The sequence below is a fragment of the Annulohypoxylon truncatum genome (assembly GCF_022578515.1).
Source record: "Annulohypoxylon truncatum strain CBS 140777 unplaced genomic scaffold F4807scaffold_3, whole genome shotgun sequence".
NCBI classification, from domain to species: Eukaryota; Fungi; Ascomycota; class Sordariomycetes; order Xylariales; family Hypoxylaceae; genus Annulohypoxylon; species Annulohypoxylon truncatum.
Genome location: NW_025953789.1, coordinates 437339 through 456318, shown reverse-complemented (window position 1 = coordinate 456318; position 18980 = coordinate 437339). Strand labels below are relative to the sequence as shown.

Here is an 18980-nt window from a genome sequence, read left to right as displayed (position 1 = left end):
TTGACCTACAAGAAGAACTAATTACATGAACGCCATTAATTTATGAGGGTTTCATGTCTTTCTAGAATATAATTTTTACCTTTTATGGAGTGAGTTCTAAATCCTTTCAGAGGGTTTAATAAACGTAGTTCTTTCAGCGGTACTCATTTCCATAGACCATTGCATAGGATAATTTCTTAGAAGAGGATTTCTCATACAAGCTCGCCGATTTCTATATTCCACCCCTATACTAGATTCCACCATGCAAATGTGGTAACGACGACGTGGTTGCACCAGGAACTCCAAGCCTCTATCCTGAATCACTGTATACAAGCCTAGATCTCAATCCACATTGCCCCAAGAACTTCCATTCGCGGGTCTTCTAGACCAAACATCTCAAGGCTAAATTCAAACCTCACTAAATATCTAATATTCAGAGTTATACCTCGGCACAGAACAAAAATTACCATTGTCACATAATCGATCTTAAATCTTCTCGAGACTTCAAGCGTCGCAGCCTCGGTCTTTCAGCTCCATGATCATAACTCTGTGGTTCAGCACGACAAATGCTAGAAGGCCTTTCAGCAGGCATGGGTAGCGGAGTCGAGACCTTGTCAACCTTCGGAGTAGTTGGAAGAACCGCAAGTTCTAGTTCATGACGATCACTCGTATTTTCAATCTGGTGAGGCAGTGCGAGCGCATCTCGAGCTTCTCTGCTAGCTTCATCATTGATAGGATTTCGTGGTGCTCCTATGATCCTCTGTCTGCGTAATTCAGTGCGGTCTTTTATTTTGAGTCGGAGGTCAATGATCGCGATGAGAGTAGTGATAATAGAGAGACAGAGGCTCAATGCAGTCAAAGCGGTTCCAGTGATGGTTAGAGGGTATGTTTTTATGGCTAATATCTCTGAAGCATCGTTGTTTTGGGAAATCCTAGTTGGCCAGCCTGCTGTGTTGACTAGAGATAAACGTCAGTGCCCCACAAAGCTAAGGAAAGATTGAAGCGCGTCCAAATATTTTGAAGACGACGGGGCCTTGAAGACAACAATGGTAATTTTTGAAAATGATAATGTTCACGAACTCAACTCACTCACTATGAAGAGGTAATAACATGACACTTGTCTGAGAGGTCCTTTGGCATGATGACTGCTAGAATTAAAATAGTTCACAGGAGAAAAAAGAAATTGTATATGCTGACCTAAGCTTGTTGGGCGTAGAGGATATGTTGTAGTGCTAGTAGCGGCATACTACGATATATTAGCTATAATTAGCAGATCATCGAGGATGGGACATAAACCGACTAAAGGGCGGGCTAAAGCACTGTCAATCTGCAATAATAAGACGAACAGAATAGCCGTGGTCCATATTGTCATAATTGACATTATGGTGCTGCGGTTCATCGTAACGATTTCGTAGTGGTATATTAATAATTAGGTGGCTGTAGATTTTGAAGGGAAAGCAATACCTAACGAACGGCTTTGCGGAATTGGTTATACAAACTAAATCGCATATAAAGCTTAATGCTTGAGTAAATAGGAAAAGGAAAAGCATTTTGCAACACTGCAACGAGATTTATAGATGTTTACAACAATTTGAAAGTATTATATTGGATCAGTATAGAGGCTCGTCAGTCACCGCCGGTTCTTGCATGTATACTACCTTTACAGACAGGCGTGTGGGGGAGCCAATGGCCGGACGATTGCTCTCGCGGTGGGGAGTAGGGCATGAGCGCCGCACTTAGAGGTCACCAATGATGGGACGTTTACTCGCCTGCATATATGTTTGTAGATTTCCCCACTTACCCTCGTCACTAATGATAACTACCAAGTAGCAACAGCAGCTAATGCATGAACAAAATTCAAACGCATCGAGATCAATCGTGTCATATGCGCCATTCATAATAACATCATCATAGGTGGAGTACTATTTCCGAATATTTTACATCCTGCTGCAGATATGGCGACTACAAATGATGCAGGTAGGGCACCCGAGGAGCGACAGCAACAAGAAGAAATCCCAGCCTATCAGAGCATAGCACCTAGTATCTTCGTTCCTGCACAGACAGATTTCACAAAACCGCCTCCGGATCTATCATCGGACCCTAACATACGACGTAGCGAGGCCCTCTCTCAGATCGATGAGCACGCAGACGCCGTGCAAGACAACATATATTACATGATCGACCGCGAGAAGACGCGCATCCAGCAAGAATGCAAGCAAAGAGAGGCTCTCTTTCCTCGTCACATTAGAGACAAGCGCGGCCTAGCAGAAGGAGAGGAATCCTGCCTACCCGACAACGCAATGGAGATGGACGAGATCCTCTTCATCCGATCGCTTTGTTCCGAGCCGGCGCGAGGTCCGTATGAGGTACCGCCAGGATTTAACCACGCCAATTGCTTGCACGTGATGACTGGAGCTCCTGGTGAGACACCGCGCAAGTCCGCTGAGAAGATGGTGATGAATCTAGCCAAACACGGGGTTCAGAAGTTGGAGGGATTGGCTAACCATGTCAAAGGGGTCAAGGAGGCGAAGTCCAAAGAGCTTGAGAACCAGGCACTGTCGAAGAGACTTGGCTCTATGGGAATTGCGCCTGGGGACAGGATGGATATTAGCTAATGGTGGCTGAGCTTATGAAGACAGGGCCTATGAGAGTAGTTCACTTCATGTACTAATTCCTGCATCGTGTAACGAATGTTGCTAAGCTTTTACTTTATTGCATCTACCTAATATGCTTACATGTTCAAGTTTCATTAGCTAAGGGTTCGGAATGCTCAATTGAAGGCGTTCGTCCAATCTCCCAGGGTTTCAGTGGTGCTGCGAGCCGACCGTGAGTTGTGAATGCCGGGTCCTCAATAACCGTGTCGGGAATCTGTCTAATTCCTGGAATTGGCTTGCCACTCTGTAAAAATGCCACTATCTCTTCAAACTTCTTGGGATAGGGCTCCTTGCCGGGATCTGTTGACGAAGAGTCCTTCTTGATATAGAGCTCTGCTGTGGGTGCGGCACTTTGCCAACTAGGAACCGGAACATCTGCTGGCGCAGGAACAGCCTGGTCAAGAGCAAGTTGGCCAAGGGCATCGCCTAGCTCTACCAGAAGATGTGCGAATTTCCTGTCTTCGGGTTTAGGCTAGAGTGGATTAGTGTTAACAGCCTCTCTCTCTCTACCACACCAAATGTGAAGGGGTAGCCTTGTGGTTCTAGTTCTGAGACATACCACAGTCATCACCTCTACCGCAACTGCCTCTTCAGATATGATTCTTGGTGGTTGTGAATTTGTTTGAGAAAGCCATTGCTTATACGCCTCGCTGTCAATCTCGATCTGAGTTTGCTGCACGAATCGCTGAATGCGGACTTGTAGAGCAGTCTCAGAAAGACTGAGTCCATTGGATTTGGCATTGTCCAGAGCACTTGAAAGTTGTTCCTGATTTGCAAGTACTTAGCCATGATAATACATGACTGAAGGGGCTATAATTCCAACTCACAGTGAACACCGGGTCTTTGGCCCACGGATAGGTATCAAAGGCCCGGTACCTTGCATTAGGATTGCCGGCAGCACGACGTTGAACGTCGGCCAGGGTTACCTCCGGACCGGACATGATTCATTCAGCCCTAGTGGTGAATATGTATTTCAAATATATGTTTTTTGATTGAGTGTTTGATTCCTTTTAATGTTGAGCCTACTGCCGTTGGAAGCCGAGGCAGGATTCTGTATCGATAACGGCTTGGAGAAAGAGTGAAGGTGGTGCTCAGAGGTACTGTATGTACCTCCTCCTGCATGTGACTGAGGATTCCTTACCTCATTGACATGGATCAGATCGTCCCGCATTTTCCCGCAATTCAACGAAAACAGAAGGAGGTCACGAACCCCATTCCGGGGCTTACATAATCTTTTGAATCTGCAAGTCGACCCTCGCCGCAGCTCCACTTCTACTGCTAGCCATAAACCGAAACTTTCTGTTTTCTGGTTCGTTTAGCGACGACGACTTCTGCTCAGACTGCTAGATTCGTTTTTCTACGCAGACCGCGAACTTCTCCCAAATGCGTCGCGTACCTGTTAGAGCCCTTCGGACGACTATTCAATGCACCGTCCGGGGCCTCACTCGTACTAGTCGTCCGCGACGCTGCATTAATTTCCCCCACCATCGTTTTAACGCCAGTCTGGGCGTTCGATCCGCTACCTCCTCCTCCGCCGCCTCGACTGCATCCGCTTCCGCATCTGCTTCGGCATCCTCATCTTCTACTACACGTCCCAACTATGCTGTAAGCGAGCCCTTGCGATCATCCATGTATATCCGCCGATTCTCTGTCGCTCTGGTATCTAGCCTAGTTGGCTACGGCGCCTGGTATACGTACAAGGGAGGCAATTCCCTAGAACAGGTCGGGGCTAAATCATACACCACCACACCAACTCAGTTGTCGAACGCCGCTGCCACAACCCGTAATGTCCTCGTAGTTGGAGCCGACGAACTCCATACCGGCACATTTGTTGGCGAAGGCCCGATAGCGAAGAACTTCGACGGAAGTGGAAGAAACGTTCTCGAGATGCTCACTCCGGATCAGGCAACCGAGAAGCTGCGAGAGAACGAGGCTTCCTTCCTGGTCAATCGAGGGCAGGGTGTCTTGCGCTATGATGTAGTTCAAGTCGCGAGCAACAACCCAATCGAGGACGATCACGCCGAGAAGATTGTCGAGATTTCTGGACAGGGAGATGAGACGAATACCAACGATTGGATGTTCTGGGGTGTTTTTGACGGCCATGCGTAAGTATTGTTCAATGAGTATTTTCTTATAGCGTTTCCAATCATAATTATGGATGCTGACAATCTCACAGTGGTTGGACGACGTCAGCAAAGCTTCGACAAACTTTGATCAGCTTTGTTGCTCGAGAACTCAACACAACCTACAAGGCTGCTGGGACCTTGGGAACAGTGCCGTCACCGGAGGCAATTGATACGGCCATTAAGCTAGGATTTACCCGCCTGGACCACGAGATCGTGCACGAAAGTGTGGAGAAAGTTCTAAAGTCCAACTCCAAACGGGTCGCGGCCGAACTTCTTGGCCCCGCATTATCTGGCTCTTGCGCTCTGTTGTCATTCTATGACAGCAGCACCAAGACATTGCGCGTGGCTTGCACGGGCGATTCTCGAGCTGTCCTTGGTCGTCGTAGTTCGTCTGGAAAATGGACGGCAACTCCTTTATCAGAAGATCAAACCGGGCGTAATCCCAACGAGGAGAACCGCATGCGCAAGGCCCATCCAGGCGAGGATCGTGTTATTTACAATGGTCGAGTTCTTGGTGGCCTAGAGCCAACCCGAGCGTTTGGTGACGCTAGCTACAAGTGGAGCAGAGAGATCTCTGACCGACTCCGAGCCTCGTTCTTTGGCCGAAGCTCTTCCCCATATCTGAAGACCCCTCCTTACGTAACAGCTGAGCCCGTCGTCACCACGACCAACATCCAACCTGAGAAAGGTGATTTCCTAGTCATGGCTACGGATGGGCTCTGGGAGATGTTGACCAACGAAGAAGTGGTGGGACTCGTTGGCAAGTGGATTGAATCGCAAGCCTCATCGCCATCATCAAACTCACAATTAGGCTCCGTGTGGACCAGACTCTTCGGCCCCGGCCAAGATCTTCCTGTTGAAGCCGCCGATCAAGCTGGTCCAGATGGCCAGAAGACCCCGACTCGTCTACGACAATGGGGCATCTCGCCTGATGAGAAGGAACGATTCATTGTTAAGGACAAGAACGTTGCTACTCATCTCATCCGCAATGCTCTCGGTGGTAAGAATGAGGAACAGGTCTGTGCCTTGCTCACACTTGTTTCTCCATTTTCGAGACGTTACAGGTCAGTCAACAAGAACTATTCGCAGAACTCGCGAGTTTGATAAATGCTAACAATGTAATAGGGATGATCTGACTGTTCAAGTTATCTTCTTCGGCGATGGACCGAAGACTGGATCTGTACTAGTCAATGAGGAGGCCTCAAGTGTACCTCAATCAGCTATTAAGGCAAAGCTGTGAGGCACTTGAGCCATGCTATGACTATGTATACCACCATGAAAAGATACCTTATCTTACATGTTACGGATTGGCCTTTAATTGCAGAAGTTACGAGATAGAGCTTTTATGCGGCATGGCGTTTTTAGGTTGCTGAGCATACCAACGATTCACAATGAGAGTTTCATGGATAAAGGCGAAATAAAGGCGAGCTCTTAGGTACTTTGGCTTGTACATATGTGTGCCTCCACGTCAATATATTTTACGTTTGGCAAGATCTTACAGTGTTGATTCCGTATGTCTGGACTTTCCAGCCTTTGTTAAGAAGAGCAATCTTGGTTAGAATTATAGCAGTGTAAGTGCGACTATCAACCTTCAAGATCTCTGTTCAAGCTACCTGCTTACAGTTTAGGAGCTATATTAAGATTGGCTGCGGGATCTACTTGCATCGGGTCTAGCGCCAAGACGGCTTCTTTTAGGTATGAACTTAATTCTCCCGGCTCTAGCCCGCATACTGGGACTTTTCGGACTAATAGAGAGCGACATACCCATAACCCGGTATATCCGCAGGGAACTGGGGCTAGTTCCCTCCCATTGAATTGGTGGAGTATTTCCCCATCCTTCCCCCAGCAGCTCCAATACCCTCTCGTATCCCCTCACTATACACTAACAAACATCTGCAAGGCACGCTCTTGCGCCGCATTGAGAGGTCATAGTCCTGATAACATCAATGGCTCTCTTATAGCTCTGGCTCTTACGGTCCTAGAGCTAGGGAAACATATCACCTAAGAAAGCATGTTTCCTGTTAAGGGTAGCTTGGACTACCTAGAAAGGTACCAGAGCCGAGGAACAAAGAGCTTTCTTGGATGGACCTACTCTTATGATGTCCGGTGGTAAGCTGTTCTCCCTTGTCACAGCACAGATGGAGCTGCCAAACGAATTATAAAATGGCTAGGTAGCCTCGCATTTTGCTAGTTCGGTTGCTACCCTAACACGTTTGTGCAATTGGACCTACTAGTCACGTCTGTCCAAGTTATATCCTTCTAAAGTCATTAAGATGAAGGTATCGACAGCTCTGTGGTTGCTCAGCGCGAGCCTGACCTGTGCTTCGTGGATTCCTACGTCGCAGCCGCTTGGAAGAGATCCTGAGCTGCGGCGGAAGAGAAGCATAAGTCGTCGCCAGGAGAATGCTACGACCAGCGGGTGGCCATATGGCCCGCTTAGGACGAAAGGCAGACATGTGGTTAATACCCTTGATGAGGTGATCACCTGGGCCGGTGTGAATTGGCCTTTGAGCGGTGAGTACTTAGGAATAAAATAGAATAGATGTGATCTGGAGAGCTATGTGACTAATTATGAGATAGGCGAGACTATGGTTCCGGAAGGTCTGGAATGGAAGTCGGCTGATGATATCTTGGACGATGTCGCTAGCGTTGGCTTCAACTTCATCCGCATGTGAGCAACCCAAAAATACAGCATACCTAAACACTTCCTCCCAGCTGACTCGAAAATAGGGGCTACGCTATCGAAATGATTGACCAAATCTACGACCGAGGCGGCGAGGACGTGTCCCTCGAAGCAGCTATGATAATGGCTCTCGGGTACGAGAACGGCACCAAGGTAACCGACCAGATCCTCGAGAAGAACCCATCCTGGATGCGCACGACGACCCGCTTCGAGATCTGGTCGGACGTCGCGCGGATCGCCGCCTCGAAGGGCATTTTTATCCACCCGGACGTGCACGTGGGCAAGGCGCAGTGGTGCTGCAGCCACACGGACGGCAACGCCTGGTTCGACGACGTGACCTTCAACACGTCGAACTGGCTGCGCGGGCTCTCGCACGTGGCGAAGTGGGCCAAGGGCCACAACAACGTCGTCTCCATGTCGCTCCGCAACGAGCTGCGCGAGAGCTGGAACCGGACCGACCTGTACTACAACTGGCAGACGCTCGTCGGCAACATGAGCGCCGGCGCCGACGCCATCTACGGCGCGAACCCGGACCTGCTGATCACCTGGTCCGGCATGCAGTACGACCAGGACCTGTCGGCGCTGACGACGCGCAAGAACCTGCTGACGGCCCCCTGCTACAAGTGCACGGCGATCCGCGACGCGGCGCGCCGGGCCCCCGTGTATTTTGATTTGGACGCGCAGCCCTGGGCCGACAAGATCGTCTGGGAGCTGCACCTGTACCCGTCGAGCGAGGACCTCGACACGGGAAACTGCGCGGTCATCGAGGCCGGGCTGTACCGCAACGGCGTCAACGCGCTGGGCGTCGACGCGCCGCCCGGGTGCCGGATCACGGGGGACTGTCCGCCGGCGGCGCGGCTGACGCCCGTCATCTTCTCGGAGTTCGGAAACGCGCAGGACGAATCGCTGTATAGCGCCACGGTGCCGAACTGCATCCGCGATTTCACCGAGAAGCACGGCGTTAGCTGGATGATGTGGAGCCTGGCGGGGAGTTATAGGATCCGGAGCGGCGTTCAGGGGCTTGCGGATACGTGGGGCTTGACGAATGCCGATTGGAGTGGCTGGAGGGATCCTGATACCCTCTACGGGTTTTGGATGGCGTGGGTGAAGAATATGAAGTTGGATGGTTAAGGGGGGCGTAGTTGGGATTAGGAAAGGGGTCGGGGGGAACGGAGGGTATAGTGGATTTTGATATAATAGTAATGTATGATGTTATTATGATTAGGTACTATTTGGAAGCTTAAGATATAATGCCTCTGTTGCTTAATTGGGTATTTGGTAGCTAGAAGTGCTAATCGTAGACTGCGTGGAGAAATTTGGGAAGATTTGGTGTGGCTTTCCTACTATAAGCTATTCTGTAGTTTACCCCTGAAATGCTACAACTCTTAACGGTACAATATGGATAGGAGAAGCTTGCGTGAATAGTCGTCCTATAACATATCGAGGGAAAGGGGCAATTTAGTAAACTTATCGACGGTAGGTACATATGTAGGTTAGCACCTAAGTCACGTAGATCTAGCCATGAGATGCATGAGCTAGCAATGTCTCACTATTAGAAACAGTCTCGAGATTCGAGTTTAGTAATAACGACTTATCGATATGGCACTCCCTTACTGTAGACAGTCATTTAATAGTTTATCCTTTTTATTGATATGTGGGTTTTGACTGCTTCTTGAGCCCCTGCCTGTGCCTGAGGAAGACGGAAGCCTGAGGTTTAGGAGGGATATAAGCAGCCTCCTCCTATTAGTGGGTTATAGGCCGAATCGCGAAATAGTGTGAGGTGTATATGCTCGAAAGGCAAGGCCAAATCGCCAAGTCAACCAACGCCGGTGCCATGCATGTATGCTATCATATCTCCACCCTTCCCCTTTGTACAGCGTCGAAAGTCCAAAGTTAAGGGTGTTGAGTCTTGACCGTAATTCCGTACCTGACGTATATCGATCACAGTCGTATATAGAGATCCATACACTCGATCCTCCACTCCCTGCGTCCCAATAAGCTCCGCAACCACTCCACTCCGAGTCCCGTCCACTCCTCCTTCCGCTTTGACAACTCTTCAGCGGCGACGCTGACCAGGGCGTTCGCCGTGGTGTTCAGCATCTCGACGGCGGTTGCGTTGAAGCTATCGGTGACGGGATCCGGTATCGTCGTCGAGTTGGAGAGACATGATGACGCAGGAGACCGCGGGGCGAACCAGTTACTACCAAAGTCGAAGAAACATCGGTCTGACCAGTAGCACGAGGTTACGAAGAGTATGAGCAGGAGGACGGAGCAGTAGACGCAAGGTCGGTTGAGGAAGTATGTGCAGACGAAGAAGAGGAAGATGAATGCAGGGGAGGCATTCGTCGGGATGAAGAGAAGAGGAAGCCAACTATATGGAGGGAGTAGACATGTTAGCTTCTATTTATAGATATATGTTGTATGTATACCTCCTGGATGTGTGTCAGAGAATCGATTTAAAGGTCCCATACCTTCGGAGACAGAACATGGTGCTATGTGTCGGATAGCGTTTGCTTGTTGGTGATGTAAATGGTGTAAGTAGTGTAAGTGAGACGTTTGACTGAAGCGCCGGTGATATGTCGGAGGCGGCAAACAATGGATGCTGACAGACGTCGTCCACTCTTTGTTGCCAAGTGCCTTAAGACGGCAAACAGCGAATTGGGTAATTAAGCCTTTATCGCTACTATCCAGTAGAGGCTTGGAATAAGTACGAAGTAACGAGAGTGGGAAGCCAAACCGATTATGTACTTTAATCTACTGTATGTCTGAAAATGATTGTGGAGAATTATCGAATTAGTATCACGATGCGCCGGGCCAACGAACTAATCGAAGGTTGGAATTGCTTGACTTATGTAATGCTTTGGCGTTCAAGGTTTTAATGTTTTATTTAAGGATACATATACCTGGTTACATAATACATCCATACCCTTGTCCCCGCTTTTGTACGGTACAAGTACAAACCGGCAAGGATCTCCTAAGGCTGGGGTACATGCAAATAATGTAAATAATCAGTGCATTACAGAAGCTCGCAGAAGTCACCTCCACTGAGTTAGGTTCTATCGACTGTATGGGTACATATATGCGTGTGTACCGCTAGGGCCTCCACTTCCTATCACTCCACACACTTCATTACCTTCGTCGATTGGCAGGTGTAATCGTCAGCTAGCGCACAGCTGCATCGCCGCCCAACGTTTGGACTGCTCAGTGCTTGGTGTGTTCACCCACCGTCCGTACCTATCTGTTACACATCACTTAACTTCTTTCCGTTTGACAACATTTTATTTTCTAAGCTTCTTCACTTCTCCTCCACCCACAAAAGTCCTCAATCCGATTCTCCCGTCGCATCCAGACATACTTTGATCGGAACGACCTTTCTTTCTGAAGTAATAACTGGTCATTTCATTTGACCAATTGGTCTGGATTATTCGTTACTCTTCACACTGTTCCAGTCTCGATTCGTCAGATTTGCCGATAGGAGCTTTATCTTGGTACCTTGTCTTTTTTTTTCTTCCCCGTCAAAAAAGGACGGGGCTCCAAGGACTTTCCATCTGAACCTCACGTTGTAGATAGGAAGGGAATAAATAATCATCTCCCTCCTTCACTTTACATTGAGCATTTGATCCCACTTTTACTTTAACCTTTTCCTACCAAACACATTCCCTGTTTTGGTCATCAATAACAGGCCACGCGCAATCGCGACAGGAAGTGCGGAGGAAGCCAAGAAAAAAAAAAGCTGAATCATCTTCCTTACCTAGCTAGGTAGATTGACAGCTTGCTTGCTTCATTCCAGCATCATCGACGAGACGCATCATGGCGGGTTATAACCCGCCGGGTGGTGGCACCGACCCGAACGGCTTGCATGCGATGCTTGCTCGCCTACAAGCTCATCGGAATGGCGAAGACAATGATGACTCTGCGCCTGCTAATGATATCTTGTCCCGATTTAACTCCTACAACCAGGCCGCTAATCCCCAAGACTACTATGGTCATTCTGCTGCAGAATCCCCTCTGACTGGCATTGACGACTTCCTGCCTGCTGCCCCCACGCCGCCCAGTAACAACTTTAGCCACTCCCATCATCCGACTGGGCCGATGGGATTGGGCCCGATTGGCACGATGCCTTCGAACCCTACAGGGAAGGTTGATCAAAGCGCGAACCTGTTGAACCTTCTCAAGTTCAGTGGTCAGAACAGCGGACAGAATAGTGGACCTCACGCACAACAAGTTCCATCGCACACCTCTCCTCCTGGACATGCCCATAACCAGGCACACACCCAGGCACCTGATGTGTTCGACGGACTTCCTAACTTGTCCCAGTCGCATAGTCAACCTCCAATTCACGCGCCTGTTCCTATGCCTGCTGATCCTCAAGGCCTTCTTGCAACCCTTATGAAGGGAAATTTGCAGAATGAGTCTGCCAGAGCTGAACCTCAAGTTCCTGCTCAGGCGCCGGCCCAGTCAACTTGGAACGCAGGTCCGCCTCCTACAGATACTCAAGCGTATCTTCTGAACTTACTTCACCGACCGAAGCCTTCTCAAACCGATCGCACGTCTACCAATGAGTCGTCTCACCCTACCCCTCAGTCAGCCAATGGCTCGCCAACGGAGCACCGCCTGAAAGAATACACGTCGCTGAAGCCGGCAGGAGCAGACAATGCCTCCCATGAAACAACACCTATGCCTTTCCGTTTCGGATCGAACGAGCACGTTGGCTCGCCCCCGACCAAGTTTGAGTACAATTCACCGTCGTCTCAGCATTCCCAATACGATGGGAGCCGCAAACACTCGAAGTTTGACTATGCCAATCCACTTGAGGGATTTGGAGTCTCTTCTCCCAAGGATGTTGCGTCCAAATCGTCGACCCCCAGTGCACCGGCATACAACATAGGCCAAGCCCCGACTGAGTTGCCTGCTTCGTCGACTTTTCGAGTTGCTAAGAAGACCCCTAGTGTTGCGTCTTCTTCCGGACTCGGCCAGGACCATAAGCGGCTAGGCAGCCAGCGTAGCCCAATCATGAGCCCCGAGCATATCAGACGAAAGCTTGATGATGCTGCATCTCCCCATTCTATCACCGAGCATGGAATCGTGGCGGGAATCGCTCCGGGCTTTGCTCATGAAGAGGAGAAAGGCACGGAGACGGTGGCAGACGCTCTCACGGTTCTTGCCGGACAGGCAGACAAAGAAGCCCAAGAAGCGCTACAAAGAGCTGAAAACGAAGAGGTACGAGCTAAGATTAGCGACGAACTCGAACACATGATGAGGGCCAAGACTGACGCTGAATTTCAGGATTCGGCCGAGGCTGCGGCGCGAGACATCCACGCAGAGCTCGAAAAGGAGGAGAATGCCCACATTCTTGAAGATACATACTCGCCTAGAGTTGCGCAAGCGATCCGCGATATTGTTGACGATGCAGCACACGGGCCCGTTGCGGATAGCTGGGAGAGCGCTGAAGCTGATGAGATCGTCGTTATTGAGGAGGTCCCTAACCCGGTGAAGGTGTATAATTTCCCCATGAAACCATGGACCTCGATCACCATGCTCGATACCGATACTCCTCGTCCTCAGTTCCGCGACGAGGTAATCCTCGACATTGCCCGACTCAAGAAGGAATTCGACCAGATTGATCGTAATCTCGTCACTGCGACTGAATCGTACATGGTTTATGGCATGTCTAAGGCTGGTGGACTTCGTGTGATACGACAGGATGACGGTAAGGACGCCAAACTGTTCACTGACACTAAAGACCGCATTTTCAATGTCGCAATGTCGTCCACGTCTCTCAGTCTCCACGTCACACCAAAGGAGAGCATCATTGGCACCGGCATCAGCGGCACCGTATATTACATTCAGATTAAGAACGGTGACAAGGATCATTTAGAAGATGCTCACCCAGAACAGTACGGGTTCATTCTTCCTCCGCTTGTGATTTCACACGAGGGAGGCGGCGACAATGGAGGTGTTTTGAAGACTCGAGCTAGGACCTCTTCCACCCATCCAGAATTTTTCGCTGTCGGCCGCGGCAAGACCATCAACATCATCTGGCCATCGTACATTATGCAGAACGGTATTTTCAAATCCAGCCATGACCGCGTTGTTGATACCCAGAGACTTTATAAGGAATGCTCTCTTAGGATTAGCACGGGCAAAGCCGGCAAAGATTTCACCTTCAGTCAGGATGATACTACAATTGTTTCCCTCGACAAGTCCGGTCGTGTTAAGTTCTGGGACGTGCGAGATTTGACAGCGGCCGATGAGAATTCGGACCCCTGGTCGCCTCTTCCCGCTCACACGTCACTCGAGGTGAAAGAGCCACTAATGACGCTGAACACAACGCCGGAGGGCGAGAAAGCGTGGCCAACTTCTGTGTTATTGCTGGATAAGCAACGGCCTTACCAGAAGGGATGGGCATTACGCTACATGATAGTGGGCATGAAGCAGAACCATACCCTTCAGCTATGGGATCTTGCTCTGGGCAAACCAGTTCAGGAATTCAATATGCCGCATACGAAAGAGTCAGATCCGGTGTGTAGCGTGATGTACCACCCGCCTTCTGGCATGATTGTAGTCGGCCATCCCATGCGCAATTCCATCTACTTCTTGCACCTGTCGGTTCCCAAATACACCATCAAGGGTTTATCCCAAGTTGATTACATCCAGAAATTGGTAGCTAGGGACTCAATTCCGGAGCCAGACTCAACCGCTGTCATTAGCGGTGTACGCGAATATTCGTTCGCAAATAAGGGTATGCTCCGAAGCCTGGATATACTGGTGAATCCCGCCACAGCTTCCGATGTTGAGGAACCGAGCCTGTTTGAATTGTACGCGATGCATTCTAAGGGCGTAACCGGGGTTGTTATTAAGCAGAGCGAGCTTGGCTGGTCAAAGGATAATAAGGTTATCGATGGCGCTGACGCTGCTGAGGTGGGCTTGATTAAGATCGCTAAGCTGAAGGAGCTGCCCAGTCCTTTAGTCACCGAGCCTCAATCCGTGGATGAGCACGCACCATTGCCACTTCGAATTCGATCCGTCAAGGAGACGCCTCCTCCAGTACCGTCTTCTGTCCCGTCTAACGCATTGGTTTTGCAGAAGGGTGATGAGAATGCACCTGCGGGCCAACATGAACGTAAGGAAGCTGTCGCTCCTAGTGCGCCGATCAGCCAACTAGACAAGACGGAGAAGAAGGCTCGAAAGAAGCGCGAGAAAGCTGCCGCTGCCGCAGCAGCAGCGGCGGAGAAGCTTGGCACGGACAACGTGCAATCCAATGGCAACTCACAGTCGCCCCCTAGCGGTACTAAACACGTTGAAACGAAGTCTTCGTCTGCGCCGCAGTCGATAATGTCTCATGAGTCGATCCAGTCTACTGTTAAGCAGATTGTCTCATCTCTTGGTGATAAGTTAACTGGAGTTATCACTAGCGAGTTCAAGGATCATCGAGATAACGTCGACGTTGAGTTCCGTGCTCGCGACGAGACGTTCGTCAAGAACCAACATATGTTGCTCGAGAAAGTTTCCAATGTCCTCAACGCCAATGTCCAGGCCGTGCTTACGAAGACAATCAATGAGCAGTTTGAGAGCGGTGTGGTTCCAGTTCTAAGTGGTCTAATCACAAAGACTATCTCGGAACAAATTGATGGCAAGATGGTTGGCCGAGTCTCTCATTCGATCCAAAACCAGATGCAAAAACTCATCCCCAATGCCGTCAATCAAGCTCTACAGAAACCTGAAATTTCCAAGGCCATCTCCGACAAGGTGGCGAGCAATGTGGCACATGATATTGAGAAGAGCGTTCGGCAAACGCTTATTACCAACATTACGCCACTGATCAACGACACAGCAGTAAACGTTTCGCGTTCGGTTGTGCAGGAGGTACAGGATCGTACCTCCAGCCAAATTACGGAAATGGAGCAACGCCGTATCGCTGATGGCAATAAGATTGACCAGCTCACAGCACTAGTGACCAGCCTCTCCGACACAGTTACCGCTATGGCTACTACCCAAGCCCAGTTTCAGGACGGACTGCTTAAGTTGCAGCAACATACCTCTCGTGATCGCGGTTCTGCTACGCTATCTACGCACTCGGCGCATTCTCAGCCGGCCCAATCTCACCATCCCTCGTCCATACAGTCGCAATCCTATTTGTATGGAAGTCCGGGAGGAAGCTCGGGCGCTCACCAACTAGTCCCGTTCCAATCCAACAACTCAAGTGTTAGAGACCAAGTGATTGCTCGGGACCCACAGCTCCAGCATATGATTGCCAGTGTCGCGTCATACATCGAGCGAGGCGAGTATGAGACCGGCTTGGTCCGATGGATCCAGCAAGGTCGCCAAGCTGAGGTTTTTGACGAGTACCTTCACAAATTGGACCCTCAGTTCCTCCAGGATGTGCCCACTTTAGTCTCGCTCTCAGTGGGATCCGTCGTCATCGACACTCTTGACCCCCATCTTGTTAGAGAGAAGCTGAACTGGCTGGAGACGGTACTCCACATTCTGATCGCCCAGTTACCACGCATTGTTAGTCTCATATCTTGTCCGATAGTTGACCTACCTAACAAGTTTTCTCTACAGGATGCCCAAGTTCGCGACGTTGTCCCGAACCTAATGACTTCTTACCTAGACCGCTTTGAGAAGCTCTATGTCCAAGTCACCAGCCGATCGCCGAATGACCCCATTGTCGCGCGTCTCGCTTCGATGACTAACATGGCGAGCCAGATCAAGGAGGCTGTGCGCCGTCCTGACTATTGATTTGATTCAGGGCCATTATTATCCGGTCTTAACGAGTCATCGAGGATGAAGACAGGTATTTACGATTTCCGGATTACTTAGGTAGTCCTTTATTAGTACGTCCCCTGTATGGCTTACACGAGTCACTTGTTCTCAACTAACGTATCATACAGTGCGTGGAGTTGGGGGATAAACTCATGAACTGTCGTCTTCTCTAGATGTCTACTCGTCCCAATCACCTCTATGTTTAGTCGTCCTTGGGTGGAGACGGATGTCTTTAATTGGGATATTGTGGCTGCCCAAACCTATGGTTCCTTTAATAAGGGGGATATTCCAGAATATTTCGCCCTTATTTTTCATCCCTTTACCATACCCTCCTGTACTACACGTTCCTACTACTGCACATAATTTGCTTCGCTGGGTGTATTTCGCGATTGACATCTACGATCGTCACGGCCGGTTTTCCTTCGCATGCGGAATGATACCCATCTGGTGGATGGCCTTCAGCCTTATGTACACTCAATGGGATAATTTCCTTCGGATTCTTTTTAGTGAAATTCTGACTGTGAATGGTTGAATGTGTTACGATGATATAAAAAAGTTTGTAAGCTGGGACTGCACACCTAGACGTGGTGGAAGTTAGCCCACATCGCTTAAGGGGTTGGAGCTTAATAAGGGACGACTTTGGAGGCTAGCGTAATTTAAGATATATGACCCTTATATCTCTAGTAATTTCGAGTTCTCGGGGCTAGGATAATGGATTGTATGAGTCTAAGATGCCTCCTAATGGCAAGAACTTTCTGTATCAGTGGTAAGTTCTTTTGCTACCTGCTCTCTGTCATATATCTAACTTTGCAGAGCACCCCGGTCAAGTCACGGGGGAATCTCGTGGTATGAGCCAGGAAAATGGCGGCATGATAAAAAGCTAACAACTATATACAATTAATACGTGCGTGTGGCGAGGATGCTTTTCGCCATGTATACTCATAACCTCTTCTAGGAACATAAGAATATAGTAAAAATATCGCAGAAATATACAACCGACATTACTCAACCACCTTAGTAACACAAACACCAAGTATTAACCTTCCGTCACCCCCATTCCCCCTGAACCAGTACCCCACCTCTTGACTCGAGGATTTCAATAAGATCATTTCAAGCTATCAAGTCCCGAACGAACCGCCTCCAACCATTTACTCACAACTCGGCGAAGGTCAGCTCGTAGGCGTATCCGACGACCATCTTGGAGTGCTCGAGGACGTGGTCCCAGTTGATCTTATCGAGGGTGTCGCGGTCGCTGTGGATGTCGTTGTTCGTGATGTTCATCGCGGACTCGATCACGAAGGAGGCCGGGTAGCCGGCGGCCATGGCGGAGGCGTGGTCCGAGCACCCGTAGCCGCATTCGGTGTCTACGTAGCCGATTTCTGTGTACTGGTTCGAGAAGGGATGGGTTAGTGGAGGGGAAGGCGGGAGAAATGGGATGTTGACTTACGGCATCGATGACTTTGCGCATGTACGTTGTGAGGCCTGCGTCAACTCGGTCGGTTATGACGCCCACTATATGACGGTTCGAGTTAGCGATCAATTGTTTTGGTTTATATGGTACCATAATGTCGATACCCAGACATTGACACTTACTAGGGTTTGATCCGAAACCCGTCATATCCTGCTGAAGCATGGCCTTGACAACAGTCTTGTTAGCAGCGTATGCATCGAATATGTCACCACTGCCGAGTAAGCCGCCCTCTTCACCGGAATACCAGTGGAATTCCAGTGTGTTGACTCCCTCTCCAGCCGCGATCTTAGGGTCGGTCAGGAGGACCCTCAGAGCTTCCAGGTTTCCAACGCAGCCAGATCCGTCGTCATCTGGCAGATATTTATCAGCGGGTTCAGTTACTACGGACTATAGGTACCAGAGCATATCAAAAACTACCTACCAGCGCCAGGAGACCTTCCAGTGCGATTGCTCTGGTTAATCGAATCCAAATGAGCCCCCACGACGATCTTGTTGGCCGACTTCCCGGGAATCGTAGCAATGATACTGCTCTGGATCCAGTTATGCGGGAACGCCTTCGCGGACGCGCCCTTGGCTCCGCTCGCTTCGATCACGCCCTGGACTTCGGTGAGCAGCCAGTCCGAGGCCTGCTTCCCTTCGTTCGACAGGTAGAAGCGGGTGAAGAAGTTGGAGAAGGTCGTCAGCTGCTCCTGGATGTACGTCTTGTCGAGCTTGTTGATGAGGCTTTTGACGGTGTCTTCTTGGGCCATTCCTGAGGGGTAGGTTACGGCTGCGACGGCTCTCTTGGGCGATGCTGAGGAGGCGAAATTTGGGTGGTGTGTGATGTCGATGAAGTTTTTTCCCGCCTGGGCACGAGTTAATGTCATCAGCGAATATCTTGCGGGGGTGTTGGCCACTAACTTTCTTAAGAGCCCATTTTTCTTCTTCGGTCACGATACGAGTCTCGCCGCGTCCCAGGTCGATCGTGAACAGCTCTGCATTCCTGGCCGCATGATGACTAGCTGAAAGAGCCGTAGCTGTGGCAGCTAGAGCCGCAATAAGTATTGAGCGAACCATATTGAAACTTTTGGAGATTGTTGATGCTTAATCTCTTAGCAATATGAAGAGAAGCCGCGAGCTACTTATTGATGTGGTAGTTGAGCTAGAAGACAACCAAAGCCTAGGTAGGTAGCCAGACTCGTCCCAAACAAGAACTTGCGCTTTCTTATGTAGGTCCCACGATATTATACACAAACATGAGATTGTAGCAAACTTCTTATGTTGGAAGGTTGCGTCTCTCCTCTACTAGGCTCAACCATGTA

The 18980-nt window shown here is 49.6% G+C and overlaps 8 protein-coding genes across 8 annotated transcripts; 4 read left to right on the top strand and 4 right to left on the bottom strand.

Annotated features, from left to right (window-relative positions):
- Positions 1-92: 92 nt before the first annotated feature.
- On the bottom strand, positions 93-1741 carry F4807DRAFT_408819 (uncharacterized protein). The gene is made up of 3 exons (XM_047996477.1): positions 1280-1741; positions 1177-1225; positions 93-936 (listed from the first exon to the last, which is right to left on the bottom strand). Exons 1-3 carry the CDS (start codon positions 1376-1378, stop codon positions 452-454), a joined length of 633 nt encoding a protein of 210 aa, XP_047858238.1. The 5' UTR covers positions 1379-1741; the 3' UTR covers positions 93-451.
- Positions 1742-1743: 2 nt separating this feature from the next.
- F4807DRAFT_198049 (uncharacterized protein) lies at positions 1744-2829 on the top strand. Its single transcript, XM_047993775.1, has one exon. The coding sequence runs from the start codon at positions 1935-1937 to the stop codon at positions 2592-2594; it is 660 nt and encodes a 219-aa protein (XP_047858237.1). The 5' UTR covers positions 1744-1934; the 3' UTR covers positions 2595-2829.
- F4807DRAFT_408813 (uncharacterized protein) lies at positions 2693-3689 on the bottom strand. The gene is made up of 3 exons (XM_047996476.1): positions 3461-3689; positions 3193-3399; positions 2693-3105 (listed from the first exon to the last, which is right to left on the bottom strand). Exons 1-3 carry the CDS (start codon positions 3572-3574, stop codon positions 2719-2721), a joined length of 708 nt encoding a protein of 235 aa, XP_047858236.1. The 5' UTR covers positions 3575-3689; the 3' UTR covers positions 2693-2718.
- Positions 3690-3922: 233 nt separating this feature from the next.
- Positions 3923-6250, top strand: F4807DRAFT_408810 (protein serine/threonine phosphatase 2C). Its single transcript, XM_047996475.1, has 3 exons — positions 3923-4738; positions 4810-5823; positions 5885-6250. Exons 1-3 carry the CDS (start codon positions 4017-4019, stop codon positions 5997-5999), a joined length of 1851 nt encoding a protein of 616 aa, XP_047858235.1. The 5' UTR covers positions 3923-4016; the 3' UTR covers positions 6000-6250.
- A 211-nt stretch (positions 6251-6461) lies between these two features.
- On the top strand, positions 6462-8834 carry F4807DRAFT_408806 (glycoside hydrolase family 5 protein). The gene is made up of 4 exons (XM_047996474.1): positions 6462-6868; positions 6931-7273; positions 7340-7430; positions 7490-8834. Exons 2-4 carry the CDS (start codon positions 7033-7035, stop codon positions 8571-8573), a joined length of 1416 nt encoding a protein of 471 aa, XP_047858234.1. The 5' UTR covers positions 6462-6868; positions 6931-7032; the 3' UTR covers positions 8574-8834.
- Positions 8833-10281, bottom strand: F4807DRAFT_408804 (bladder cancer-related protein BC10-domain-containing protein). Its single transcript, XM_047996473.1, has 2 exons — positions 9914-10281; positions 8833-9813 (listed from the first exon to the last, which is right to left on the bottom strand). Exons 1-2 carry the CDS (start codon positions 9928-9930, stop codon positions 9384-9386), a joined length of 447 nt encoding a protein of 148 aa, XP_047858233.1. The 5' UTR covers positions 9931-10281; the 3' UTR covers positions 8833-9383.
- A 417-nt stretch (positions 10282-10698) lies between these two features.
- On the top strand, positions 10699-16309 carry F4807DRAFT_197940 (uncharacterized protein). Its single transcript, XM_047993774.1, has one exon. The coding sequence runs from the start codon at positions 11253-11255 to the stop codon at positions 16182-16184; it is 4932 nt and encodes a 1643-aa protein (XP_047858232.1). The 5' UTR covers positions 10699-11252; the 3' UTR covers positions 16185-16309.
- A 901-nt stretch (positions 16310-17210) lies between these two features.
- On the bottom strand, positions 17211-18897 carry F4807DRAFT_197921 (Zn-dependent exopeptidase). Its single transcript, XM_047993773.1, has 5 exons — positions 18580-18897; positions 18101-18524; positions 17802-18029; positions 17656-17720; positions 17211-17594 (listed from the first exon to the last, which is right to left on the bottom strand). The coding sequence occupies exons 1-5, from the start codon at positions 18733-18735 to the stop codon at positions 17361-17363; spliced, it is 1107 nt and encodes a 368-aa protein (XP_047858231.1). The 5' UTR covers positions 18736-18897; the 3' UTR covers positions 17211-17360.
- Between the last annotated feature and the right edge of the window lie 83 nt (positions 18898-18980).

Excerpts from the sequence above, each read along its gene's own strand:
- F4807DRAFT_408819 (XM_047996477.1), bottom strand. The coding sequence starts at position 1,378 with ATGAACCGCAGCACCATAATGTCAATTATGACAATATGGACCACGGCT. Across the intron at positions 1,226-1,279 it reads GTGCTTTAGCCCGCCCTTTA|TATGCCGCTACTAGCACTAC; the intron begins GTCGGTTTATGT and ends AATATATCGTAG. Across the intron at positions 937-1,176 it reads TCTACGCCCAACAAGCTTAG|TCAACACAGCAGGCTGGCCA; the intron begins GTCAGCATATAC and ends GTTTATCTCTAG.
- F4807DRAFT_198049 (XM_047993775.1), top strand. The coding sequence starts at position 1,935 with ATGGCGACTACAAATGATGCAGGTAGGGCACCCGAGGAGCGACAGCAA.
- F4807DRAFT_408813 (XM_047996476.1), bottom strand. The coding sequence starts at position 3,574 with ATGTCCGGTCCGGAGGTAACCCTGGCCGACGTTCAACGTCGTGCTGCC. Across the intron at positions 3,400-3,460 it reads CCAAAGACCCGGTGTTCACT|GAACAACTTTCAAGTGCTCT; the intron begins GTGAGTTGGAAT and ends CTTGCAAATCAG. Across the intron at positions 3,106-3,192 it reads CGGTAGAGGTGATGACTGTG|CCTAAACCCGAAGACAGGAA; the intron begins GTATGTCTCAGA and ends AATCCACTCTAG.
- F4807DRAFT_408810 (XM_047996475.1), top strand. The coding sequence starts at position 4,017 with ATGCGTCGCGTACCTGTTAGAGCCCTTCGGACGACTATTCAATGCACC. Across the intron at positions 4,739-4,809 it reads GGTGTTTTTGACGGCCATGC|TGGTTGGACGACGTCAGCAA; the intron begins GTAAGTATTGTT and ends ACAATCTCACAG. Across the intron at positions 5,824-5,884 it reads CCATTTTCGAGACGTTACAG|GGATGATCTGACTGTTCAAG; the intron begins GTCAGTCAACAA and ends ACAATGTAATAG.
- F4807DRAFT_408806 (XM_047996474.1), top strand. The coding sequence starts at position 7,033 with ATGAAGGTATCGACAGCTCTGTGGTTGCTCAGCGCGAGCCTGACCTGT. Across the intron at positions 7,274-7,339 it reads TGTGAATTGGCCTTTGAGCG|GCGAGACTATGGTTCCGGAA; the intron begins GTGAGTACTTAG and ends ATTATGAGATAG. Across the intron at positions 7,431-7,489 it reads GGCTTCAACTTCATCCGCAT|GGGCTACGCTATCGAAATGA; the intron begins GTGAGCAACCCA and ends ACTCGAAAATAG.
- F4807DRAFT_197940 (XM_047993774.1), top strand. The coding sequence starts at position 11,253 with ATGGCGGGTTATAACCCGCCGGGTGGTGGCACCGACCCGAACGGCTTG.
- F4807DRAFT_197921 (XM_047993773.1), bottom strand. The coding sequence starts at position 18,735 with ATGGTTCGCTCAATACTTATTGCGGCTCTAGCTGCCACAGCTACGGCT. Across the intron at positions 17,721-17,801 it reads GGGTTTCGGATCAAACCCTA|TGGGCGTCATAACCGACCGA; the intron begins GTAAGTGTCAAT and ends ACCGTCATATAG. Across the intron at positions 17,595-17,655 it reads TGCGCAAAGTCATCGATGCC|TACACAGAAATCGGCTACGT; the intron begins GTAAGTCAACAT and ends TTCTCGAACCAG.